Source organism: Podarcis melisellensis (assembly GCF_964234715.1).
Source record: "Podarcis melisellensis genome assembly, chromosome: 12".
NCBI classification, from domain to species: domain Eukaryota; kingdom Metazoa; phylum Chordata; class Lepidosauria; order Squamata; family Lacertidae; genus Podarcis; species Podarcis melisellensis.
The window spans coordinates 36,460,705-36,480,018 of record NC_138544.1 but is presented as its reverse complement, the minus strand read 5'-3'; the positions used below and the strand labels follow the sequence as shown (position 1 = coordinate 36,480,018).

Below are 19,314 nucleotides of genomic sequence, written 5' to 3'. Positions count from 1 at the left end.
GGCAAATTTAACACCATGTGCAATCTTCTTCCTTTTCAATGTACCAGGCCTCGCTTGTCCTCCGAAAGGGGCAATTTAGTGTTCCATACTGGCTCTGCCAAAAATATTGAATTCAGAACCGGATCGCAGGGCAGAATAAAAGTTAACGAAGAAGACCTTGTGGAGACTTTGATCCAGGTAATCTTTTGTGTTGTTTTATTTGGTTCATTGGTGTCCTTCAAATGGCTTTTGGATGCAAAGAGTTATAGTCAATCAGTATGGAGTTACACAGAGCCATCAGGGTGCATAGAGTTCCACAAGATAGGTCCCTGTCCCGAGGAGCTCACAGGCAATAATTTGGCACAGAGGAAGGGGGGGGAGGTCAGCCAAAATGATTTGAGTATACAATGGTGCCTAGCGCCACCATAATTTCAGGCATCAACTGTATTCGTTTATTTCATTAACTTAATTTATGAATCACTTCCCATAAAACATCCCAAATGAACAGCAATCAAAGCGTCAACAATAAAATGATATATTACAATAATTTCAGAGCTAATACTGATAGACACTGGGATAAAAGTCTGTACCACAGATTGCAGCCACTTAAATGGCTTGTTGAAAAAGGAAGGTATTGGATAGTCACCAAAATGACAACGGAGGTGGTACCTGTCAGATACGGAACGGGAGGGAATTCCAAAGTGCCTGATTCCTATTTCATATGGAACAGAGCTCCCAATAAGATGCTATCAGAGTTGGAAGGGATCTTGAAGATCTTCTAGTGCAATGCAGGGATATGCAGCCATCCCATACAGGGATCAAACCTTCAACCCTGGCATTATCAGCACCACAATCTAACCCCTGAGCTATCAGCACAGTGATTAAGTAGTTAAGGGGTGAGGCAATCTTTGGGGTATCCTGGTTCCAAGCTGTATAGTACTTTATACTTTGAATTTGGTTTCGGTAGCTAATTGGCAGATAGTGCAATTTTCTTTCACTGTTGTATTGACAATGTTGATGGAACACTTCCGTCTGTTGTGAGTTAGACCACTTCAATCAATCCAGCTCTGGACTCAACTATCCCACACGGTGCATGCCTTTCTGCAAAAGTAATTGGGCCATGTGGAAAACACAGTTGTGATATGAGGTCTTTTCGTTGCTATGGGGACAGTCCAGGCCACGAGTGCTTCTGGAATTCTTTAGCTCATGTCAGCCTCTCTTCATGGTATCCTTGGTTTCCCCCTTTTCATAAAACCAACGGTACCAGGAAAAATCAAGTGCTATAGTCACGTGGCTTCTTCCAAACTAAGTGGGTTCAGAGCTCTTCAAAGCATTCAAGCCCACAAATCCAGCATCTACTCCTGCTTCTATCTTATTCTGATCTTCTCCCATTTGTCTAAAGAATTATTATTTTTTTTACTTCACTTAATAGCTGCTGGAGATGATTGTGGCTGATTACAGGGCCATAAATCGAGAGTTTACATAAAAATTAAAAGATAAGCTTTTATAGTATATAATTTCTGCCTTATCTAAATGAACTTTATAATAACAGCATCATATAATAGAAGTGATGTCAGGGTTAGCATGTGGCAACAACAGCTGAAATATACTGTGGCCTTGTAAGACCTTTTGATCCCAGGGTGGGCTTTTGTATGTGTACAATTGATGTGCAAAGCTAGAATTGGTGTCATCGCCCTTTCACCCCCATTTTGTGAGAACCCCTCAACCTCATTGTTGCTCTTACTCCCTTACTTGCCCCACCCCCAAGCGGTGTAAAAGGGGCAGGGCAGGTGAGCAACCAAGCAGAAAGTAATGTATATATTTACTTTTTATATGCCAAAATTTATACACTGCTTCTATGGGGTGTATAGGGTGTTAGGGGAGGGGTAGTACTTCTGGTGGGGGACACATCATGCTCCTTCTGCGGTAGTTTGTCTACCTTTGGTCCCTACCCTGCACTCAGCTCTCACCTGTGGCTCCTAGAAGCATGTGACAGTGGCCACACCCTGGGAAATGGTTTCGACTTGCCAGCTGAACCATGTGAGGGTAGTCAAAGGGTAGACCAATAGTGGGTCCAACAGTCAAGAAGGCGGTTTCAGCATGTTCTGTAGAGGGAAGTGTCATCCTGGGGCTTGTCATCCTGGAGCAGTAGCCCATCTAGGAGAAGGAAAACTCTGGTCTTAAACCTCCACAGCCTTGCAGGATATCTTCAGGAGAAGAAAAGGCTAAGGAGTAAACCCTAAACAAATCTGGAGTGGAGTTCCTAAGGCAGTTGGATGGTGCTTTGTAGGCCTCCCTCTATCATCCAACAGTGTTCTGTATCTATCTCCCTTGTGGATTTCTCACAACATCTCTGAAAACTGAGTACATTCCCTGCACTTTAAAGCACTGTCAATTTCTTTTAAAATTTAGATCAGAAAGAATAAAGATGAGATTCTGGAACTGAAAAGAATCGCTGGTATCCCTCAAAATATTTCCAGTCAGATCACACAGCTTCATTCTAAGGTAAGTCTTATTTTCTATAAAGTTATACACAAAGATATTTTCAGCTCTTCACCATGTGAAGAAAAAAAGTCAGTCTTTTGCCATAAGAGTGATGTAGTAGTTGGAACGTCAGGAAATTACCTTTCCAAATTTCCACTCAGCCATGAAGTTCATTGCACAACCTTGGGCTCATTCCTATTTTTCAGCCCAACTTACCTTACAGGATTACTGTGAGGATGAAATGAGGCAGTGAGGAAGCCATCTATACTGTCTCAAAATTCTTAGAGGAAATAGTGGGATATAACTGTAATAAAGTTTCATATCCTAGTTGAGAATTCTGCACTTTAAACCACATAGACAGTGCTCACAATACCTATTTTCAAAAATCATTGTATATGTTTGTTCTATAAAGAGACATATACTGATTTCACTGGGTACTGGGCCAAATCCTATTTCTATGGATTTATTTTTTCTCCAGCTCCATGCTTTTTACCAACCTACTGCCACAATCACTCATGCAAGCCTAGTTTGGAGTGTTGTTTTCGTTAAAAACAGCACATAATGTGTGCAAGAACTTCTAGCAAAGAGTTACCAGAGCTGGTTGAATTTGAAAATAAAACCACCGTTTCTTATATCATTATTAATCATACACCCAGCACTGAAATTTGCTTGCTTTCCAGGCAAATCACAAGTTTTAGCTAGACAGATGGAAGTTGACAGTGCAGATCCAAATGTAAAATCCCATGACGTGCTTTGTTCAGGTGGTGCATAATTCGGCACTAAAGCTATTGTAAATCCTGCTGATTTTAATGGGAGAAAGTTACTCAACTTTTTCCTGTTGAAATTAAGGACCACTGCAGCTGTTCAATTTCTACTGTCTTATGCCTTAAAAAACACACACACACAAGGAGGTGGTTCCTGCAATGCAGCAGAATGAATCGATCTGCTACAGAGGAGACTGTGCAAACAGTGAATTTTGGAACTAGGTGTCTGACTGGTACAACAAGATTATTAAAGTGGCAGCCCTAGTAGGGGAAAGAGAGGCACAGGCAGGAAAATCTCTTCGGTCAGCCCTGTCCATGAAGCGTCAAAGGCAAAGCATAACAATTAAGATAATGATGGAATAAGTGAAGAAAGAATCATCTTCACTATTCTGCTGAATCATCGCTGTAAACTGATGCTTTCTTGTCCATTCAGGACTGGTGCTAGACGTCAGGCGATCATCAGCAGAGTGCTGCTGATGCCTCTGTGCTGCTGGACCGCCCCCCCCCCCCAATTCTCCACCAATACCTCTGTGGCAGTTTCGCCCCAGTTCCCCTCTTCCATTGCTGCTCCTTCTCCTTCTCCTCTGACCCCCCTCTTCATTTTTTCTTTAAAAAGAAGAAGTGTAAGGTAGTTTCCAGCTAAGTTTTACTTAGAAGAGACCCTCTGAAATTAATGAACATGACCCTAAGTTATCTTCATTAATTTAAACGAGTCTACTCTAAGACTTAGTTGACCACCACCCATATTCTTCGCTGTTGTGATGGCAGCAGAACTGATGGTTTCGCCACCACTTCTGGGTCCAGAACAGGCACCTGTCTGAGCTGGGCATTTAGAACAGGGTGGTGGGAGAAGATTGTGTTAAAACTTAGATATATAGAATCAGCTTAATTTTTATTTATTTTTTTCAACTATGCTTTTTTGTATGTAGTATGCCCTGGCAAACTACATTTTCTGTGCTACCTCACCCCAAATGTCTGGCTCTAAGAAGGATACCTTTCTCAGAGTCCAAGCAAGGCAGGCAGGAAAGTGGAGGTTGGAAACCAGCCAGTCACCATGGATGTAAGCAAGTTTGGCTCTCCAGCAAAGTAGGCTGTGGTGTCTGCACACATACATTCAGTGGGTTGGGCTGTGCGCGCCATGTGGTCTGTCCTGCACCCAGTGGCAGAGCTTCATGTTCCAACACCGGGGTGGGGGGCAGAGAGTAGGCGGGGGCATGGCTGGCGCGCATCCTGGGGAGCATTGTGTGCGTCCTGGGGGTGTGGCGCACTGCCTGCAGGGGCGTGGCACGTGTCCTGGGAGTGTAGTGTGGCGTGGTGCCTGCAGGGGTGTGGTGTGCGCTCTGGGGGCATGGCACACTGCCCGCAGGGGCGTGGTGCCCAGCGCAGGCAGGGGCAGCCACGATGGCACCCCACCAGGATTGCGCTGCCGGGGGCGGTGCACTCCCTCCACTCCCCTTTTCCTCTGCCAGTGCCTGCACCCCTCAAGTGAGCCTGTTGTGGTTGGAGTACGTTGCCATCACCACTGTTGAAATAGGATTCAGCTTCCAGTCTGTTCAACTTCTGTACATAGACCAGAGGGATTGGCCCCCATCTTGCTATTTTTGGATTAATCATTAGCTTCATTTGCAGCATTGATATTGATCTGTAGTTATCTAAGTATATTTCATTTTGTTTTCTATTTTAAGCAAATTTTCAAATTACTTTGGCAGCTTCGGGATCTTTAGTTAACCTAACTTGTATTGGTTACAGATAGGTAGCCGTGTTGGTCTGCTATAGTCAAAACAAAAAAAATTCCTTCCAGTAGCACCTTAAAGACCAACTAAGTTAGTTCTTGGTATGAGCTTTCGTGTGCATGCACACTTCTTCAGATACGTTCTAACTTGTATTGGTTTTTGGAAAATGCTATGTATATATATATATATATATATGCTTTCGTAGATTTTCACGGGTACAGGAATGCAGGTTTTGGTGTCCTCGGGTGTCTTCCCGTGTAAAAGTTGGGGTGTCTAGGCGACGTTTCGACGAGGTCTCACTCGTCATCTTCAGGCTGGTGCTTTCGGCTTCTTGTTACTGGAACAGAGCAGGATCTCAGTGTTTGAGTTCCTATAAATACTGTTGAGGGGGTGTGGTGTATAGCCTCCAATGTTCTGGGCAGAGAGGAAGTTCCCAGGCTAGTGTGCCTTTTCTTCTTTTGTTCCTTAATTACTTGAGGGATATCTTGAGTGATTTCTTGAGTGATATCCTGAGTACCACTTAGGTGGGTCATTAGGTGTGGATTAGTTGCTAAAGTCTTTGTGTCTTGACCTCTTGAACTTTGTGAAGAGTTTTTCTGAGAAGATGGCTGTACTGCACTTAGTTGTGCTCTGGCTTGGCTTCGTGTATAGGGGCGAGCTGTGGTTTTGTGGCCTGTGTCAGCCAGATCTGTGTAGGGATTGCAGGGGGGTGCAGCATCCGGAGGTGCCACCATGGTTTGGCTACTGGATGGTGTCTGTAATTTATCTGTGGAGAGGGTCTGGGTTTGGGTCTGGTGTGGTTGATTGGTGATGGCGTTCTGTGTGCCTCTGGATCTGGTGTCAGTTTTTGTGGGGAGGGCTAATTTCCAGATGTCTGGCAAGCGGGATGTGTCATCACAATCACACCACCACCCTGCACAAATAAACTCCGTAGCCAAGACTCTCATCTCCAGAACCAAACGCCTGGCTGACAAAGACCACTTGACAACTGAGTTACAGAATCTCTCAAATGTGTTAATTGCCAATGGATACCAGCAAAACAGGGTTACGAAGCTAATCCAAAAAGAAACACCCCCCAAAAACCAAGACACAGAAGAAAACAATGGCATGGCCCTCCTTCCTTATATCAAGGGCACTACAGATAAAATTAGCAAAATCCTCCATAAACACAATATCAAAACAGCCTTTTGCACCAACCAAAAAATAGCCAATATCCTCAGAAACCCCAAGGATAAAATCCAGTTGGAAAACCAAGGGGTCTATGAAATACCCTGCAAAGTCTGCCCAGCCACGTACATTGGACAAACAAACAGACGAATAAATGCACGTATCGCAGAACACAAGAATGCCGTCAAAAAAGAAGAAAAAACTTCCTCTCTTTTCCAACACATGAAAGAAACAGGACACGAAATTAATTTTGCAGATTCCAAATTGCTCTTTAACATGGAACATCACCACAAGAGAATAATCATGGAAGCCATCGAGATAGAGAAACACCCTCACAACATGAACAAGCGTGACGACACATCCCGCTTGCCAGACATCTGGAAATTAGCCCTCCCCACAAAAACTGACACCAGATCCAGAGGCACACAGAACGCCATCACCAATCAACCACACCAGACCCAAACCCAGACCCTCTCCACAGATAAATTACAGACACCATCCAGTAGCCAAACCATGGTGGCACCTCCGGATGCTGCACCCCCCTGCAATCCCTACACAGATCTGGCTGACACAGGCCACAAAATCACAGCTCGCCCCTATACACGAAGCCAAGCCAGAGCACAACTAAGTGCAGTACAGCCATCTTCTCAGAAAAACTCTTCACAAAGTTCAAGAGGTCAAGACACAAAGACTTTAGCAACTAATCCACACCTAATGACCCACCTAAGTGGTACTCAGGATATCACTCAAGAAATCACTCAAGATATCCCTCAAGTAATTAAGGAACAAAAGAAGAAAAGGCACACTAGCCTGGGAACTTCCTCTCTGCCCAGAACATTGGAGGCTATACACCACACCCCCTCAACAGTATTTATAGGAACTCAAACACTGAGATCCTGCTCTGTTCCAGTAACAAGAAGCCGAAAGCACCAGCCTGAAGATGACGAGTGAGACCTCGTCGAAACGTCGCCTAGACACCCCAACTTTTACACGGGAAGACACCCGAGGACACCAAAACCTGCATATATATATATATATATATATATATATATATATATATATATATATACCTTCATAAATCTGAAAACATAAAATGTGTACTTTAATGCTTAACCCACAATCCTGGGGTCTGGAGTTTTTGCTTCGAGTTTAGAAGATCACACAAGCACAGTTCTGTATCATGTTTTTCTTTTTAAAAAATGCTCTGTATTCAATATACAAAACTGTATCTCTATATATAGCGGGAGCAGAAACATAAAATTCTGAATTAGAGCATTTCAATCTCTTTAGGCTTGTTTTTGAAAACATTCAATGGTCAATTCATTCTTGATGTAAGTGGCTTTGGCTGTTGTAGGCCTTCAGAAAACATTTCATAGACTAAGAACTTATTCAGAAGCAAATATAAGAGTTTGTTGGTCTTTTTTTTTTTTACAGAGTTTTACATAACTTCATAAAATAGACTCAAAAAATGACTAGAGACAAATAAGTTTCTTTCACTAATCACTGATTTGGGTTACATGACAAAGAACCATAGAGTGTAACCGTCTTGGGAATCAAGGAATGGGTGTTCATGATTGCTACTGACTAACAAAAATGAAACCATGTTTTGTAAACTGAAGGAGAATGTTCTTTAAGCTTTAATGTCAGCTACTTCGTATCACATTCCTGGAAGTATGTTTGGAAGTTTGGAAGTATTTTCTTTTTAATTTGACAATAATTTCTATTTAGTTTGATAATTTCCTGCTTCTTATATTCTTATTTATTCAATTTATATACTGCCCTTTATGGAAAGGTCTCAGGGTGGTATACAACATTAGAAACACAAAACATCAAAAAAGGAATGGCAAGACAAACTGTTAGACTATATTGAATTGGCTAGATTAACAGAGGCAAGAGTTTCAAAAAGCATGGGGAAAATGCAGAGAATACTTCACAAAACAGTGCCCTAAAATTGTACCTGGACTTGTTTCGATTAATGTCTGCAGGAGACTTTGTGGATATTTAAGTTATAATTAGAAAAACCTTAATAATTATTCATAAGGGAAACAGCTTCTAAGAAGTAAATAAGGAGGCCAGATACAGGATAAAGGAAGTCTTTTATTTGGTTGTTTCTACTGTTGTATGTTATGCTTATTGTATGTTATTTTCACGTTTAATGAGGGTGGATTTCTGTATTGGGGTGGGGGGTTTATGTTATGTTGTAAATAAAATTTCCAATCAAAATTTATAAAAAAGAAAGAAACACAGAACATCAACAAGAAAAACCTTATAAAAGCATAGTAAAAAGCATACAGACAGACAGCCTAATAGTAAAACAATCATAATAATAGCAGTCTCCCCACAACACACTTTCACAGGCCATAGATTATTAAATAGACATAGGCCTGGGAAAAGAGGAATGTTTTTGCCTGGCGTTTTCCTGAGTGCTTGGAAGGTGATGATTCTTCATCAGAGCTTGGAGAAGAGGGGTGTGGGTGGGTGTGAAAAACTTTTTGGAAGATCTGTGAGCCCAGTCCTGGCACCTTAAGGGTACAAGATCTCTCTGGGGTTCTGATGTGGGACAATGGGTCTGCTGTCTTGTAGGAGTATGGGCTGTTTTGCAAATAAAGCAGATGCTATGAAGGTGCCATGAATCTCATCCAATGAAACGAGATCTGGACAGCCCTGCCCAGGGACCTTCTTCACGGCTTGTGGTGGTGCAGAGAACACAACAGGACTGAAAATATATTCTCTTTGAAATTCCACCCTTTCTTCTTAGCCTGCCCATTATGCTTGATTATAATGTCTAGCTGTTATTCCAGGAATGTCTAGCTATTATTCCCAAATGTTTGTCTTTATATTTCTGTTGTAGATTGTGAATATCGAAGGCAGACTTCAAAGCCTTGAGCAGGTGAGTAATTTTATGGAAGAAGACAAAGTGTTCTGTAGTCAGAAATCTTAGTAGTGCGGCAAGAAGATAAATCGTGCTCAATCCTGGGCTACGCATGAATGTATCTTAAAAAAAACAACAACCCAAAAGGTGAAGTGGTGTTGATGGAATGAAGATAACAGGGCTGTGTGCACACCCTATTCTGATGCAGGGCACAATCCAGTATAGCTGTGTGGACCTCCTTCTCCCCTCTCCTTGCTACCCTCCTGTCTCCCTTTTGAAAGTCCTGGATCACTCCAAGTAGATCTGATCTGATACCAGGTGTTCCAGGGCTGGCTCAACCCTGTGGCTGAATCCTTGGTTGACCCAAATCAACCCAATTCATTTAGGCATCCAGGGTTCAGCTGGGGTCAGCAGACAGCCCTCATAAATAAACTTTAATGCTTATTTCTGAGAAATATGTAGGTTTTCTATTGACAAAGCAAAATGAGAGCTTTTGTTATGCACCCATTAAGTTTATTCTCTGAATTGGCTGTTTGCGAGCACCTAAGCAGAGCCAAGTCCTCTACACACTATGAAGGTTATTTAAGAAAGACTGTGCCAACGAAGTCATAAACGCTAACTGACTGGGTTTATTTTTGCCCTTGGTTTGTGCCAGACCATCCTGAGAAAAGCCTGTAGCAGCAATCCCTGCCAGAATTCTGGAACCTGCATTGATTTGCTAGATGCCTTCTTCTGTCTTTGCCCCAACAACTGGCAGGTAAGGTAGCCGCTCAACAACTTCCAATTGATGCAATATGTAAAGTTCAATCACTGCTACTGCCATCATCTGCAAAGGACCCAATCAATGCATTGCTTACAGAAGCATGTAGGGATATAAACATGGGGTTATCGATTAGGGGAAGGGCTGTAGTTCAGTGATAGGGCATCTGCAAAAGGCCCCACATTCAATCTCTAGCATCCCGCCAGGTAAGGGCTGTGAATGTTCTCCATCTGAACACCTGGAAAACCAGTGTCAGTGAGTGTACAGTGGTACCTCGGGTTACAGACGCTTCAGGTTACAGACCCCGCTAACCCAGAAATAGTACCTCGGGTTAAGAACTTTGCTTCAGGATGAGAACAGAAATTGGGCAGCGGCGGTGTGGCGGTAGCAGGAGGCCCCATTAGCTAAAGTGGTACCTCAGGTTAAGAACAGTTTCAGGTTAAGAACAGACCTCCAGAACGAATTAAGTTCTTAACCCGAGGTACCACTGTACTGAGTTAGCTGAGCCAATGTTTTGGCTAAGCAACTTAGTACACAAGAAGAAGAGCCTTGCTGGATGAATAAGCCATTTACAAAGTAAAAAAATTAAAAACAAACCACTTACACAAAATCAAAATATAAACACCCATCATTAAAATTTGCAATAACACAATCCTACTGAAGCATTAATGTGTGATTCAGTCCAATAGTTTTTAATATTTACTGTATTTTTTATTTCTTTTTGCAGATTCTTTTATTAAAGTTTTACAATCCAACGAAATAATATCTAGGAAAAATGAAGTCAGAAATATCAGAAAAAGAAAGGAAAGGACAAGAACAACAAAAGTAAAGAGAGGAAAGCAAAGAAAGCAAAGACAGGACAAATCTGTTAGAAATAATAATACACAAACACACACACACACACACACACACACACAGAGAGAGAGAGAGAGAGAGAGAGAGAGAGAGACTTTTCATTTTTTCCGTGCTGTGTTGCTGTCAGATGAGGAATGCACCATAGGTGGAAATGGTTTTCATTTAAACATTGATCATCTTATTCATGGGTTTCCCAAGTTCCAAAATTAAAATTTTATTCATGCAGAGGAAGGCGGGGGGAGGCAAGTGTGGATGCTTAACTGAACCTCTTGTATTAGTAGGATGTATTGTGTTTATGGCAGCACACAAATGGATCTCTAAAGATAAACCCCTTGAGCGGAGCATGTGCTCCTTTGCATATTTGGCATCAGGAGCTGGAGGGCTAATGGTGCATGATTTCACTCCCCAAGGAGAAGCTCCATGCTTCTACTATAATGGCCCCATGCTTTAAATTAAATAAAAGCATGCTATATTTCCACAGACAAGCAGGGGAGATCTGAACAACTGAGTTTTGTTTTAGTGTTTGTGTAGGGCAGTATTGCCGCAAGCCAACCAGATGCTGCGTTACAATCTTTTGAAATTCTATATCATCACATTGGCTCTGCGGACCCCATTGTGTGTCTGTTTTACTCAGGAAATAAGCTCAATTTCGCTCTGTTTTCAGGGGCCATTCTGCTCTGCCGACGTTAATGAATGTCAGATTTATGCTGGGACACCTCTAGGCTGCCAGAATGGGGCAACATGTGTAAATACCCCAGGTAGTTACAGGTAAGTAACTCCTGCTGATGTCCTTAGGAGGATGTCTGTTATAGTTTTGCTGAGTGCTACGAACATGCAAGATACAACAATAAAGAGTGCCTCTAGATCGCCACAATTTGCAGGAGGAATTCAAGTGGATACTGGAAATTTAGACTTGTGCAACATAAGCAGTTTAAACAATGGTCTGTCACAACAAATCCACTTCTAAAACAACAAAAGTAGACTTTTGTGGTTAAGAAAATGAGCAAGAAACACACAGAAAAAGTGTGGAAAGGACCAATGATTAATGGGAAGACATATCAACAGCCTGCTGCTGCCCACCTTTAGCAGCAGCTTTTGTAGCTGGAGTCAGTCCCGTCCTTGAGTGGTTTAAAAAAGTATCACAAAGGAGAGGCCACTCAGGGAATTCATAACAACTCTTTTCAATATAAAACAGTTTATGGAGGGAACAAACCATGCAGCAGGTTGTTGCTTGCGATGAAGAACTAAACCTAAACTACACACTGCCTGAGAGCTGATTCAACAGTTCCCAGTATGGTAAGCCAAGAGGGCAAATATACTACAGGTTTTTTCCTGGCTGGAATATATATTTGAACTCTGATTATACATATTTCTTGCCTGGAGTAGGATAGGGAGGGTGTGTGTATATATATGTGTGTGTGTGCAAAACTAGCCTACTGTTCACATTTTAAGTTCATTGCTCCACCCCCTTTTACCTCTGGCCGTTCCCATGCTGACATTTCATGCAGCCCTCCTAGCTTAGGCTTGTTTTAAGGTCCTGCTCCTTAAAAAATGGCTAGCTGGTAAAAACACCCATAATTTCCTGACAAAGCTTTGCGTGTTGAGTTCCACAGTACCACCCCCAAAAAATTCACACATCACACGTTAATTTTTGTTTAAGGTTTTTGGCATAATTTTGGCCACAACTTTATTCAAATACAGCAAATGTGAGTGGTTGCTTAGGCATTGGTTATGACTATCTGTCCTTGCCCCCAAGGACAGAGCTGGTCCCTTCCGGACACCACCGGAAGCCAGCGTGGGAAACAAGTATTGGGGAGAAATGAGGCTGGGAACCAGTCCAACACCGCTCACCCTCATGTTCCGGTGGGGCTTGCACGGCCCAAGCCCGGCACCACGGACAAGGACGAAAGAATGGCAAGCCCCTGGATTCCTTTAACGGAATTCCCTTTCGCATCATTTGGAGGGATAGGCACCTTACCCCTCCAAGCACCAATTTAACCAATGCCTAACCGCCAACCTTACAAGTTGTGACGATTTGCTACGCAGTAGGCAAAAACCAAATGGCAACAGCCAATCAGCCAAATGGCAAAATTCCTACCAGGCCCCCGCTCAAAGGCGAACGACCCCATGACAGGCATAGCAAGGTCAATTGAACCCAAGAACCACCCTATAAAAGGGAGGGGGGGCGGGTGATCCGATGCAAAACGGCCAAGAGGATGTCCTTTCGTCTATCTCCTCTACTTATAGACTCTGACCCCTCCTCCGAATTGGCAACACTCAAAAATCCCCAGCAACCCATTTAACCCTTTACAGGCTTGGGTTCCCACCAAATTTGCCTAGTCATGATGGTGGTCTGTTCCCCAACCGCAACACGTGCTCTCTGCTAGTGAGAACACGCTTTCTCAATGGGACCGCAGGCCCGAGTTCTCTGCAAAGCATTTTGGTTTTGGAATAACAACACACACAAAATCCCTTCCTCTGCAAATATTTGCTTGGCATTCCTTGTGCTTTGGAAAGCTTGCAAGCTTTTACACAAATTAGTTCAGGGCAACTCTTGATTTTGATTTGATTATTCTTAGTCCACTTCTTTGTCTGTGCACACATAAGATTAAAAACAAGAACCTTCCTGAAGTGTCACCCATCTCACTCTGTGAGTTCTCTCTTGCCTGCCAATCAGACCCTCTGAGAATTGCCTCCTGTTCCACCATGTGTGTGAGACGGAGAAGGTGGGTGGGTAGAGAAGGAAAGCACTTCACACAGCACATAGATAAATCCTGGAATTTGGTTCCACAGCGAGAAATGATGGCTACCAACTTGAATGACTTCCAAGTGTCCCAGAAAAACTGGAACATCCCATTTCCTCCTGCAACAGCACTTAACCATCCAGAGATCCTTTACTTTTACCTTTTACCTAGTATGTCCGCTTCATTTGTTCACCTGGAGTACAGCCTGTTTCATTAGATTCAACACATGAAATGCCCTATTTGAAAATAAATGAGATCATAATTTATTATTTATACCCCACCCATCTGGCTGGGTTTCCCCAGCCACTCTGGGAAGCTTCCAACAAAATATTAAAATACAATAGTCGTTCAGATATTAAAAACTTCCCTAAACAGGGCTGCCTTCAGATGTCTCCTGAAAGCCTGGTAGTTGTTTTTTCCTTGACATCTGGTGGGAGGGTGTTCCACAGGGCGGGCACCACTACCGAGAAGGCCCTCTGCCTGGTTCCCTGTAACTTCGCTTCTCGCAGTAATGGAACCCCCAAAAGGCTCTCAGCGCTGGACCTCAGTGTCCGGGCAGAATGATGGCAGTGGTGACACTCTTAAAATGTTTTGTCCACCAAAAAGTACATAGGAATGATATCAAAGAGCTCATCGTCCTAGTTAAGAAAATGTTATTCTTGCTTTCTATCTGGCATTTTCTTAACAGGGTCACATTTCAATTCAAAGCAATGTTTCAGAAAAAACTAATGACCAGAAATGGAAAACAGTGACCAACAATTCCTTCATTCATTGCTCTGTTGAGATTGTTATGGAGCTGATCTTTTTGAACATTCTGGTTTCTAAAGCTTTGATCTGGACAGCATGACGGTAGTAATAAATTAATATCTTATTCAAATAGATAAAATATAATATCATTTTATGCCACCTCAGGGAGTTCTATCAGTGCAGGACTTGGCGTTTTGAAGTCTGTGTGACTAATCACTGAGACTTGTGGTCACTTTTGTGAAGTGCCAACCAAATGTTCTTTTTCTTCTAAACCGTGCGATTTGTTTTATCTTCCCCAGATTGGCAGAAGGCTGGAAGATGCTTTGTGCTTACAGAGTCTAGCGCTCTGATTCTAAACACGTTTTTCCAGGAAATAAGTCCCACTGTCTGAAATCAACAATCTGTTAAAAGACAAGCCATTGCTTTATTACAGTTGGGTAGAGGGTAGTCAAGCATTAAAGCTTTGAAATCTGAGTTAATCAGTACCACTTCACTGGAGGCTGCGCTCAGTAACCTAGCTTTGCTTGCTTTTAATGTATCAAGTCAACCAGCTAATGGAACGTGGAACACTCTGAAAAGTTAATAATCTGGACTTCTGGCTACCAGTGAAACGGGGATCTGTGCATATACAGTTGCACGTACAATGAAATGTAACTGTGAATGTATAGTTAAAAAGATTCATTTGCTTTATATAGCGACCTTGTTTGCATGGAACGCTAAGCCAAATCATGTCTTAGTGCAAACATGTGATGGTACTGGCTCCCAGACCAGGGAGGGGATTACAACTGTTTTACTCTTATTCAATTTGGCACAGTGTTTTGCCTGTTTGCAGATTGTTGGGAGTGCAACAGCAGAGATCATTCTCTGTGTAGCTTAAGGGTTAATTCTGTTGTTATTGTTAAAGTCAACTAACCAAGAAGGAGACAGGTGGGGTTGTTGTTTAGCAACCAAGCAGAGTTGCATAATATTTCTCAGTATAACTCATCCCCTGATTGCCTGTCTACTCTTTATTTTTTTCTCTGTATGGCACGTGGACCTGCAACCAAATGTTGCATTGAGGATTGCTGCTGTTCAGGATTCCAGTCATTCTTTTCTATCTACCCCTCTCAGTTTTCCATCCCTACCACTAGCATTCTGTTGACATTGAGTATGCTCAGTCCTCATTGAACTATTTTGAGGAGCTTCTCCCCTTAGGTCTTCCCCCCTAAAGAATTTGTGTGCTTCTGCAGACCTTGGAGTCACCCCAAACCTGCTGGTAGCTCCATCTAATGTGTGTATGTGTGGGGGGGTGTTTTCTCTGGCTACAAAAGGAATACCACTTACAGTTGAAACACTGGAAATGGAGGGGATAGCTTTAGGTTAATGAAAGCAAGGCAGGCTCTAGATCCAAACACTAGCCAAGTTAACTAGATGTTACAAAGTAGAGAAAAACTTTGACGCAAGTCAAGGAACTCACGTAGAATACTCTGATGACTCATAAATTCCTTCACTTAAAAGAAGCATGACATTCTTACTGTTAATTCTTGCATTTTACACACACATCTCAAGGCAATGTACCACAAAACAGCTAAAAACTTTTCTAAATCAACACAAAAATTAGCAGATGTGTTTTTGTTTTTTTTAAAAAAGGCACCCATGGTAGAGGCCCATTTATCTTGTTGGGATCACTTGTTGGAACGTCTTCATTTGTTTTCAGAGGGCACCTGTCATATCTCAACAGGAAAGCTCTTTTCCAGAAGAGAGGCTGCCACACTGTTACTGTGGAATGGGCTCCTGAGGTCTTTGGAACTTGCAGGAGATGCTGCAGATCAGATAAAAGTGTAGAAATTAAGACATCATAACTCATAGCATGAAACTGGTTAATGTTTGACAGGTTAAGGACAGGCTTTAGACACGTGGCAGGGTGTTGCAATGTTATTTCATTCTTCCTCTGAAAGCTGCTCCTGTACACCAGAAACTTATGGACCTCACTGCATGTCAAAATTTGATGACTGCCAAGGGAGATCTCCAGCTCTCTGTGGGCATGGGCTCTGTGTTGATGGAAACAGGGAGCAACCTGGTCAGGTAAGCAAAGAGAGCCGATCTAGCCCTCCTAGAAAGAAAGTTATGTAGCCTCCTGAACAATTTCTGTGAGATGAACAAGCCTAGCTGCTCCCACTTTTTTATCCGCTGAGTTAGAGCTGCAACAGGTGTTTGGACATCAGGCAATAGGAATACTGCTGCTTTCTGTTCCCCTTTAGTGCACTTTTCTGCTTTATTTTCTAGTTCTTGGAATATCTGCAGTTTGCCCTTCCTTTCCCCTAGCAACCAGTATGCATCTTTCCTAGGGTGGGTGTGTTTGAGATCACACAGTCCCCAGAGGCAATTTTCTGCACATACTACTACATAATAAGTACATGTGAGAGTTAAAGAACTGCCCCCATCCCTAAATAGCATTTCCCTTTAAATGCATTTCGTCAGTGAATGAATAACCTTTGTTTGTGAATTTCCCCTAAAGCATAACAACCCACAGTATTCCAAAGACAGAGTAGCCAAGTTTATTTGCAGATGGTTATGTTTGCATCAGTCTTACGATACACTACCAGGTTGTGCTCACTGAATTTAATTATATTTAGGCTGATTTCATGATTACTGGTCATTCTCTGGCTTATTATGATTAAATTACAGGTTCCCTTTAACTGGAGCACATTAAGCCTCTGCTACTAGTAGAGGAGAGCAAGCTTGGGGAAGGAACACAGACCATAATTGAAATGGGGCTCAGTAAAGGCAAATCACCACGTGGCTGCAAGCCTGGCTTGAAATCAGCAATAGTGCAAAAGGTTTATTAGGAGCAGTTCCTCTTGTGGCATTTGCACTGGCATGTTCATTATTGCCCTGTTTTAACTTGGCAGCCCAAGTACAGCTGCATCTGTGATGCTGGCTGGATGGCGCCGCCAGGGAGCCCTGCCTGCACTGCTGACATCGATGAGTGTAGCCTCCCTAAACCACCCTGCTCTCTGGATCCTCCTGTGCAGTGCCAAAACAATCCAGGCTCTTACTCCTGCGGTCCTTGTCCATCAGGTGAGTAAGGAAATAGAAAGAGTCCTGCTGCATCAGGCCAGAGGCCCATCTGCTCCATCACAGTGGCCAGTTGTATCATGCAGCTTTCTGTTTCCATAGGTTGGCAAGGAAACGGCTACACCTGCCAAGATATTAACGAATGTGAGATAGATAATGGAGGCTGTTCAACTGCCCCAATGGTTCGGTGCATCAACACCATGGGCTCCTTCCATTGCGGCTATTGCCCGCCAGGTAAACAATGGCCGTCCTCTGTATTTCTCAATCGGTTTCAGTTTTGCTGTTTTGTAGACCTTGATGCTGCTGTACCTACTCAATAATAACTGGCAAATTGGTCAAACCTGTTCTTTGGGAACCTGCCATCTTTCAGCTATCTGCAGAAAGACAAATACATTATGAATGGAAAGGTTCAATAGCTTTCTTCACCTGGCTGTAATAATGTCATTTATTATGAGACTGCGAGGTTTTATAGTGATTTGATCAAAGAAGGCAAATTCAACTGCGATGCAGGGCAAAACCGATCACAGTCTTTGAGACTGTAAAGGACTTTTATCCCTGTTCAGTTTGGGTAGGAAACTCTGCGAATTTCCTTCCTTACTTGAAAGCAGTGGACTTCCCTGAGTCTCCTGAGAGCATTTTAGGCTGCAATTCTCATTGCATTCAGTTGGACAGCTGAGAAAAAATGCATTGGCTTATCCAACAAATGTGAAGCACTTTGATTCTGTTTGCACGCGGTCCAGGAAATGGTATGAAGGCACATCATGTTTGCTTTCTGCCTGTGGCACACACTGTAATTTGGATGATAGTGCTTTGCTAGAGAATCCAGCAAGGATAAGTGAAGTGGCTATTAAGGTTCTTTTTGTACCCTGGAGTTTCTTGATGCTATGAAACATGTACTCTGCTGTTGCCATTTCCAGTTCCCTCTTACCTGCTAAGCTCGTGTTGTGTGTGTGGGGGGGGGGTATCCACCCCCCTGCTTTTTCCAGATCTACAAAGCACAACGTTCTCTGTCCCCTTGATATGTTCTCCTGAGTTTTCCCACCAAGCAATGTGTACAAAAAGGCATATACTGCAGTAGAGTGTGCATAAACACACATACGTCAGTGAAAAGTAACATACAAAATGCATTCTATTAAGGGAAATCGCTTTGCAAAAATGTGTGTTTTAGGCAAAAATTCATGTGTTTTAGGATAAATTAGCACTAAAATGCTGGTGGATTTTGAGGGGGACATTTATTTATTTTTTAAATTGCCAACTGAGGAGGAAATGTAGAGAACCAAACTTAAGACAGGAAAAAATGAGGAATAGAAACTGAAAATAGCACTCCGTGGGAAGGAAGCCTATCATTCCCTTCCCCCCTTTGAGTGATTTGTTTCTGGGAAAGTTTAATGGAGCCTGGCTCCACAGGGATGTCAGCTTACATCTAGCTTGCACCAACCACTCCGGTCCCATTGCATCTGAGGCTGTTACAGGAACCCGTCACATGGCAGAGATCTAGGGAAGTTGCTGCAGAACCAAGTGCAACGGCTGATGATATCGTCCAGCTCATGAGACTTGGATTGCCCAACTTTCTGCTGATTTATAAGCTTTATTAAAATAGACAGGCTTTGTGCTAATGTCAAGGAGACCCAAACAAGCCTTCCTTGGATGATGAAACTGGGGAAAAATTTGCCTCTGGCTTCATTTGTCACTGTTCTTTGTCATCTTTTCAACGGCTTGACAGTATAAACACATGTTTGCTATCATATGACACCGCAACTTGATAAAATTGCCGTTTTATTCAAACCAGGCTATGAAGGAGATGGGAAAGTGTGCACCCAGGTTAATATTTGCTCAGTAAACAACGGAGGTTGTCATCCACTCGCTGCATGTACCAGTATATCAGGTAATGCTGTTGCTAAATCACCACCATCCTCATCCTCATCCTGCTTTGTATGGGGTTGGGAGATGAACCCTAGTGTGGTGGAACAGAACACTGGGTTAATGATAAACAGACCCTGGTTGAAATCCCCACTCAGCCATGAAGTGCATTGGGTTGTCTTGGGCCTGTCGCTGGTCCACTGGTCACATCCACATAGTAATAATAAAATAATAATAATAATAATAATAATAATAATAATAATAATAATAATATACTTATACTCCACCCATC

The 19,314-nt window shown here is 42.7% G+C and overlaps 1 protein-coding gene across 1 annotated transcript in view; it reads left to right on the top strand.

Moving 5' to 3' along the window:
• CUBN (cubilin) overlaps nt 1-19,314 on the top strand; it is a gene marked incomplete at its 5' end in the record, with an annotated part of 131,004 nt that overhangs the window by 311 nt on the left and 111,379 nt on the right. Inside the window, 9 exons of the mRNA XM_081930943.1 lie at nt 48-177; nt 2,392-2,484; nt 8,979-9,017; nt 9,655-9,756; nt 11,279-11,382; nt 16,043-16,169; nt 16,997-17,165; nt 17,265-17,396; nt 18,952-19,047. Of these exons, the coding sequence (XP_081787069.1) occupies nt 48-177; nt 2,392-2,484; nt 8,979-9,017; nt 9,655-9,756; nt 11,279-11,382; nt 16,043-16,169; nt 16,997-17,165; nt 17,265-17,396; nt 18,952-19,047 (992 nt within the window). The remainder of the gene's footprint in view (nt 1-47; nt 178-2,391; nt 2,485-8,978; nt 9,018-9,654; nt 9,757-11,278; nt 11,383-16,042; nt 16,170-16,996; nt 17,166-17,264; nt 17,397-18,951; nt 19,048-19,314) is intronic.